The sequence below is a fragment of the Selaginella moellendorffii genome, unplaced genomic scaffold, assembly GCF_000143415.4.
Source record: "Selaginella moellendorffii unplaced genomic scaffold, v1.0 SELMOscaffold_85, whole genome shotgun sequence".
Classification (NCBI taxonomy): Eukaryota; Viridiplantae; Streptophyta; class Lycopodiopsida; order Selaginellales; family Selaginellaceae; genus Selaginella; species Selaginella moellendorffii.
The window spans coordinates 461,950-468,610 of NW_003314346.1; the positions used below are offsets into that span (position 1 = coordinate 461,950).

The window sequence follows — 6,661 nt, forward strand, 5'->3', positions numbered from 1 at the left end:
CTCTCAAGATTCTATTTAACACAATGCTTGCGGGTGGAATATTCGACGAGCTACCGGCTACCGGCCGGTTGGTGAGCTGTTGCTGTGACGTGCCAGCGGACGCACGACGAGCGCAGGATATTCCTATGGCTCCTTGGCGAAGCTTCCCTTCGCTAATAAAACACGTTATTATCAGCAGGATTATATTAGAGGATTGGACAAAAATGTCTAGCCATCAATCAATTTCACTGCATCGACATTATAGTTTTACATAAACTGCGATTTCTATGCTAAAGCTTGAGCTTGAATTTCTTTGGAGGATACGTATAGGCCTCGTAGTTGATGCTTTGGCCCAGGATGCTCAGCCTTGTAAAAGCGCCGATCAAATCCACCTGAGCAATAGATTGTTAAGTTATATCTTCCGGAAAAACTTTGTCGAGATGATCTTACCTCGTAGTCTGTTTGCGATACGGTCTCTCTACTGTCTTGATACTTCTTCACCCATCGTGCTAATTCACTGTCTTGTGCAAGTTTCGCGTCCATGGCCGCTTGATCTGTGCCGAGAAACGCTGACAATACTGCAACCTGATAAGCAGAGCTAGCACGCTATCAAAAACTTCGAATGAAAAGATTTCTACGTGAAAGTTACCTGTCTTGGTCCCAAGCCGACTTTGGAGAATCTGTTCGTGATCTCTGCTATCGGAGCTTCTTCCCACAAAAGAACTCGGCCTTCGGGATCCGGTTCTAGTTTATCCGAGCGCCCGAATTGCTTGTCGAAAAATCCCCACTAAAAGTTTACAAAGAACAATGTTATCAGCGTCGGCGACAGCCATTTTCATTATTTCATACCTGACCATTTGATCCATAGGCATTGTAGAGAAAATTCCCCTTCTCTTCGTTGCCACCACACTTTTTGATAGCGGCATCCAAGAACGTTCTCTTTGCCGCAGCTTGTCCTGTGGAGAAGAAACAAGTTCACGGACTTGAACGAAGAAAACCAAAAGATTTTTCTTGCCTCCGATTTGAATAAGATCGGCCCATGAGATTGGTCCTCCTTTGGATTCTTCATCGATCTCTTTCTTGAGCCCCTCGAGAAACGTTACCGCCGAGTCGAGCTTCACGTTTTCAGGTCTTTTCAACTCCTCGCTACAGAATTTAAAGCCTCAGTATGAATGGAACGAAAGAAATCCTGTAAACTTGATCACCTCAGACGTATGGAACCATTCGGACCTCCTGTTTTGGTTTCCTGTTGACGAGCCAGCCAGCATGAGCTACCCACGAAGAAAAAGAAAGAGAAAACCATTGTCTCGATGATACCTTATCATAAGTTATCGCGTCATTCAACGCAAGCCGCAGAAGAAAAGGAACAAGTTCCGGATTTTCCTGTAAGCACAAACTGACATTCCAAGTTGCACGAAACTGATTATAACCAGAAAGAACACCTTGATCGCCTTCGCTAGCTTCACTTTGATTTTTCCTGTACACTCACAAAGAGGTAGGATTCAGGAAAATTTTGTCTCACTCACCTAGAAAATCGGCACGCTGTGATCTTTGAATCAGATCCGCTGCCATGGCATTGTCTGTCGATGCAATCCCATTCCAGGAGCCAAACTATCAGCAAAAGTAAAAGTGCTGCTAAAAAATCAGGCAAAGAAACTCAATGGCCGGCCGGAAGTTCTTACTGCCAGACTTGTAGATGACAATCCCACAAGAACCTCTCTCCGGCTCACATGAATGTGAGAGTTATCACTAAGCTGGCATGTAGACGAGACCACCTGCGAAGAAAAGCCATCTACATTGTCGGCTATGGTCGAACGAACGGAGTAAACCCAACACTACCTGACGAGAACTCGAGCACCTGGTCCTGTGCGAGAAAGAGGAGACGCCTCTCAGAGTGGAATCCATAGAAATCGCCGAGGAAACAAACGTGGAGCCCCGTGACACCATATATCTCTTTCTCTGTAGGTAACTCGCCACAAACTCCGTCAGTCAAAAGCATATCCAAGAGATGAAAGAGAAGTGCTACTTATCGAGAACTGTCTGGCGAGCCAAAGCTCGAGCATCTCCATTTTTTTCCCGAAACAAACCTGAGACTACTCACTACTGCCAGTCCCAAGCGCAGGGAGTGTCATGGAGGTGCATCTCTTTGCACCAGTGCTCCGTGATCTTGTAGGGAGCCTCGGATCTAACTCTGGTTTCCCAGGAGCGCCACAACATGTCACACTTCTTCGCCAGTCCAAACCGAACGGGATGAAGCTTGACACGCCCCGGAAAAGCTTGCAAGAGCTCCCCAAACGCGGCTGGGAGTTGCGGCCGAAAACCAGCGGGCTCGCCCTTGAAAACGAAGCCTTCCAGCTCGAGCATCGTCACGCAATCGTTGGTTCTCATGAGCTTCCACAGAAAATCTATCTCGTCGCTCTCCCAGGTGACACCACTGCTAGCGTAAATCGACTCGATGTGGACAACTAATGGCGTGTGCCTCCACCTCCAATACTCCAGGCCCAGTACCTACAAGAACACGATGATAAGTTGGCAACCAATCAAGAAAGGTAGAAAGGTCACCTTGATTGTTCTATGAGCGACTCGTAAAACTTCGAGGCCCTGGAACCTCTCCAAAAAGACTGCGAGGTTGATGCAGCGAGGATGAAACTCGTTAGCGCTCGTGACGAGCAGGCTCAGGCTCAGTTCCTTGATGCCTTCCACTCTCGATGGGAATGGCGCGAGACGCTGCATAACATTCTCGGGGCTGCGGAAGGACGGAGAGATGGTGAGCGACTTGAGCTTGCGTGACGAGTGGCACAGCCCCCGGTGGCGCACACCTCCATCCAAGAGCACCCACTCGACGTTGCATGTAGCGCTCTGGAGTTCCACGCACGGCACGGCGCTGACCAAGAGCCACCGGAGCTTGGGCATGTCGATGGCGAGAGAAAAGATGGCAGCAGCGCTGCCACCGCAAGTGGAGATCTGCAGGCAGTCGAGACTGTGGCTCTTGAGAAGGTATGTCCGAGGCCGCGTCGCGACGACCGTTCTCACGCGCAAGAACACGAGTGAGGGGCAGTGCTCGAGGAGCCGACTCACCCCAGAAGCGCGACATCTTGCAACAGTGCAATAGAGGAGATTGGGTAGCAGCGGCGGAGCCGAGGTTGGAAGCTTGGTGCTAATGCTGGCGTGGATGTGGAGGCATCGCAGCTGCTGGCACGCGGAGATGCTGGACCAGAAGCCCTCAAACGTTTGCTTGGGAATGCCGTGAATGGCGAGCGAGTGGAGAGTTCTCCCGATCACTTGTAGCCAGTGAGTGGAGCTGATATTATCTGCATCGCACAAGAGGCGTTTGATTTCTAAGAAGTGGAGGTTGCTGCCATGATCTGGATGGAACCAGTGAATGAACTTTTCCTCGGTAGCAGGGCATAATAAATCCAAGCAGAAGTGAGTGACGCGCCTTGCCAAATCCTTCCACCTCTTGCTTACCAGAGCACAGCAATGCAAATGACGTGAGGCGAGTAGCCACGACATGATCCGCAGTAGCAACTCATCCGGGAGATCGTCCAAGCGCCTCCGACTCTGTGCCATGGATGTCTCTGCCCTAACCCTAACGCAAGGTGGAAATAGTTAGTAAAATATAGAACTCGAAACATTAAACAGGAAATATCAACCGTTAGATTAAATATACGTAAACTAAACATTCTCCGTACAGTACATACTTAAGAATATTTGATTAAACCTCTATCAATACAAGCACAAACGAAGCCTGCCTTCCACAACACCGTTGTGAAAATGGAGCCTGTAGAGCTCCCAAAGTTCTTTTCTGTATAGAACGCATTAGAGCATACATAAATGTAAGAGCACGCACACACACACACACAAACCTGACTTGAGGAACTGTGAAGAGCGTCAATCCTTTGGCATCCTTGTGCATGTCAAAGATGAGCAAGGAGAGCCGTGAAAGCCCCAGAGCGCCGATGTCGATCAGCTTCTTGAGCCTGAGAACAAAGGAAAGGAATTCTAATCACAAGAAAGAGCTTGTTTGCACAAAGAAAAGGAAGAGACTGACCGGCTCGGTGTCCCTGCGGCAATATTGACTCGTTCTTTCAGCGCTGAGACTTGCTCTTCCACCTTCAAGTGTTTAGCGAAAAGCTTCCCAGGCTTGCATTCTTTTGTCAAACTGGACAAGTTCCTGGAAGGATTCGAGCAAAACCAAGTTACATAAGAAAGAAACAACGCAAAACATACATACTTGAGAAGACTGACACAGCGTACTGCGGAACTGCTCACAATGAGAACAATCGGGCTTCCTGGCTCCAAATCTCCAAGAGCTCCACTGCACAGAGAGCTCTCCCACGAAGATCCAACAATGCCTTTGATAACCGAGGCCAGGTTCTCAATGCAGTGATCCTGATTGCTGGGAATCTCAACCATCGCATCGTCTACAAGAAAAGCTAATCAGATGCTAATAAGAAGGAAGAAAAGGAAAGAATGGCCTGGTTGGCCTACCTGGGAGAGCTCCCATCTCCAGAGAAGACAAGACGCTACTGTGAACTGCTCGAAATGTGGAGAAGAACCAGGACGATTGATCCCGAGGAGATTTGAACTGGATATCGTTTCTATCTACCGGCGCCGCTGCTGCTTTTGATGGAGCATTGGATTTTTTCGTGATCTTCGACTTGGTAGCGACGCCGATCGGCCGGTGCTCTCGCCTCTTCTTCGTCTTCTTCATCCCTGGAATATTTTTGCCCTAGAAAACAGACGATCCTCGTTACCCTTGTTGACGTGGCAACATCATAGCGGGTGTATAGAGCTTAAATCTACGACTCACTATCTGCCACGTGTCGCAGAAATAGGGCTCTTGCTGGGATTTAGGGTTCTTTGGTCAAGGGGATTTTTTGGGCGATGGAATCACGGGAAGTGAGCGTCTCGTCACTGCAATTTGCTTGCAGTGATCGCGCCGATGAGAATGTCGCTACTGCTGAGAGGTAGTTGAATACGTGCGTCTCGCTTGAATCGCATTTTCTATGATGGTAATATCAGGCTCGTTAGGGAAGCGCATTCGCGAGGAGCAAATATCATCCTTATCCAGGTACTGTGAAGCGTTTAATGCGTTGCGAGGATTTATGCTGTGAAAAAATTTTGGATCAGGAGCTCTTCGAGGGATACTACTTTTGCCAGGCGCAAAGAGAGGACTTTTTTTTATGTTCCAAGCCGCGAGAAGGCCATCCAACAATCCAAAGGTTTTTTCCCTTGTGCTAGGATTTTTGGAGAAGAAAGTTTCGGTTTTCCAGGATGAAGGAGCTGGCGAAAGAACTCGGAGTCGTGATTCCTGTTAGCTTCTTCGAGGAGGCAAACAATGCACACTATAACTCTATTGTTATCATAGATGCCGATGGAACGGACCTTGGGCTCTACCGAAAATCTCACATTCCCGACGGCCCAGGTATGCATGAATCAATGTGTTTCACAGAATCGTTTCATCTTTCGCCTTGTGCAGGATATCAAGAAAAGTTTTATTTCAACCCCGGAGACACAGGCTTCAAGGTCTGTTTCTCTCCTCCACTTCTCGTAACTCCGTTTTAAAAACTTTGGAAAGAGAACAGGTTTTCGATACCAAGTTTGCTAGAATTGGTGTGGGTAAGTGACTGACTGACATTTGGGATTTGTCTGACGCTAGTTTCTGGGTGTGTGAAGCTATTTGTTGGGATCAATGGTTTCCAGAAGCAGCGAGAGCCATGGCTTTGATGGGAGCCGAGGTGCTGTTTTACCCAACAGCCATCGGTTCCGAGCCGCAAGACTCGGGCCTAGATTCACGAGAACACTGGCAGCGAGTGATGCAAGGACACGCTGGAGCCAATGTGGTACTACACTACGCTGCTCTCTCACTTTCCTTTCATTCGATTTGCTGTTTTCCACGAAGCAAACTCTTTGCAGATACCGCTTGTTACCTCGAACCGAATCGGAGTGGAAGTTGTAGAAACCGAGCACGGAGCCAGCAAGATAACATTCTACGGGCATTCCTTCATTGCGGGTAAGAGATTCTTCCTTCGTGTTTTTTCCCTTGCCCACGGCTGGAACTTATTGCAGGACCAACCGGAGAGATTGTGGCAGAGGCCGATGACAAAAACGAAGCGGTTCTCGTGGCGAAGTTCGATCTAAATCAGATCAAGCTCAAGCGCCAGAGCTGGGGAGTTTTCAGAGACAGGAGGCCGGATTTGTACAAGGTGCTTTTAACGCTGGATGGTAAAGTTTAGAACGCATGCTCTCGAAATATTCATGGAACCGATGTTTTAATTCATTAGAATTAGAGACTCCTATGAATAAATGAATTCCCAACATATGAAGGTCAACATTATGTTCCTTTGTATTATTGTACTATTAATATAGTAGAAATAAAAAAAGAAAGAATGCCACCAAGAGGAGATTCAAGCGTGACCCCTTTCACAAGTAGGTGAAGTTTTTCATGGTTCACCTGGAAAGCTAAGTGGTCATTTTTAAGGTCCAAAAGTTTTACTGCTACAAACTTCTTCCAAACCTGTGGTGGTGTCAAGCTATAGTTCCAGCTTGATTGTCTTCAAATATCCTAAAACAGATTGAATGAAGATAACAGTCCAATATAGTGATCTAGTTGGTGAGTAGGAATGAGCCATCCCATCTTTCTTTGCTCCAGGAGAATTGGGAGTATCTGTCAATGCCT

General features: G+C 47.7%; 4 protein-coding genes across 6 annotated transcripts; 1 reads left to right on the plus strand and 3 right to left on the minus strand.

The window, feature by feature from the left end:
• Nucleotides 1-168: 168 nt before the first annotated feature.
• Nucleotides 169-1,972, minus strand: LOC9663292 (thylakoid lumenal 29 kDa protein, chloroplastic). 2 transcript variants are annotated; one of them, XM_024661796.1, is made up of 11 exons: nucleotides 1,819-1,972; nucleotides 1,662-1,754; nucleotides 1,506-1,590; nucleotides 1,422-1,456; nucleotides 1,297-1,362; nucleotides 1,185-1,225; nucleotides 995-1,125; nucleotides 829-935; nucleotides 629-766; nucleotides 430-564; nucleotides 169-371 (listed from the first exon to the last, which is right to left on the minus strand). In XM_024661796.1, exons 1-11 carry the CDS (start codon nucleotides 1,924-1,926, stop codon nucleotides 270-272), a joined length of 1,041 nt encoding a protein of 346 aa, XP_024517564.1. In that variant the 5' UTR covers nucleotides 1,927-1,972; the 3' UTR covers nucleotides 169-269. The 2 variants fall into 2 exon arrangements, with proteins under 2 accessions (XP_024517564.1, XP_024517565.1); XM_024661797.1 differs by lacking the exon at nucleotides 1,819-1,972 and having other exon boundaries at nucleotides 1,506-1,611.
• A 30-nt stretch (nucleotides 1,973-2,002) lies between these two features.
• Nucleotides 2,003-3,543, minus strand: LOC112341534. Its single transcript, XM_024661795.1, has 2 exons — nucleotides 2,542-3,543; nucleotides 2,003-2,487 (listed from the first exon to the last, which is right to left on the minus strand). Exons 1-2 carry the CDS (start codon nucleotides 3,490-3,492, stop codon nucleotides 2,080-2,082), a joined length of 1,359 nt encoding a protein of 452 aa, XP_024517563.1. The 5' UTR covers nucleotides 3,493-3,543; the 3' UTR covers nucleotides 2,003-2,079.
• Nucleotides 3,544-3,613: 70 nt separating this feature from the next.
• On the minus strand, nucleotides 3,614-4,721 carry LOC9663293 (uncharacterized protein C3orf26 homolog). The gene is made up of 5 exons (XM_002987910.2): nucleotides 4,471-4,721; nucleotides 4,214-4,403; nucleotides 4,031-4,153; nucleotides 3,846-3,959; nucleotides 3,614-3,784 (listed from the first exon to the last, which is right to left on the minus strand). The coding sequence occupies exons 1-5, from the start codon at nucleotides 4,691-4,693 to the stop codon at nucleotides 3,706-3,708; spliced, it is 729 nt and encodes a 242-aa protein (XP_002987956.1). The 5' UTR covers nucleotides 4,694-4,721; the 3' UTR covers nucleotides 3,614-3,705.
• Nucleotides 4,722-4,814: 93 nt separating this feature from the next.
• On the plus strand, nucleotides 4,815-6,319 carry LOC9663294 (N-carbamoylputrescine amidase). 2 transcript variants are annotated; one of them, XM_002987859.2, is made up of 9 exons: nucleotides 4,815-4,949; nucleotides 5,005-5,053; nucleotides 5,113-5,204; nucleotides 5,256-5,407; nucleotides 5,462-5,508; nucleotides 5,568-5,601; nucleotides 5,659-5,825; nucleotides 5,899-5,995; nucleotides 6,052-6,319. In XM_002987859.2, the coding sequence occupies exons 1-9, from the start codon at nucleotides 4,867-4,869 to the stop codon at nucleotides 6,216-6,218; spliced, it is 888 nt and encodes a 295-aa protein (XP_002987905.1). In that variant the 5' UTR covers nucleotides 4,815-4,866; the 3' UTR covers nucleotides 6,219-6,319. The 2 variants fall into 2 exon arrangements, with proteins under 2 accessions (XP_002987905.1, XP_024517566.1); XM_024661798.1 differs by having other exon boundaries at nucleotides 5,256-5,508.
• Nucleotides 6,320-6,661: the final 342 nt, after the last annotated feature.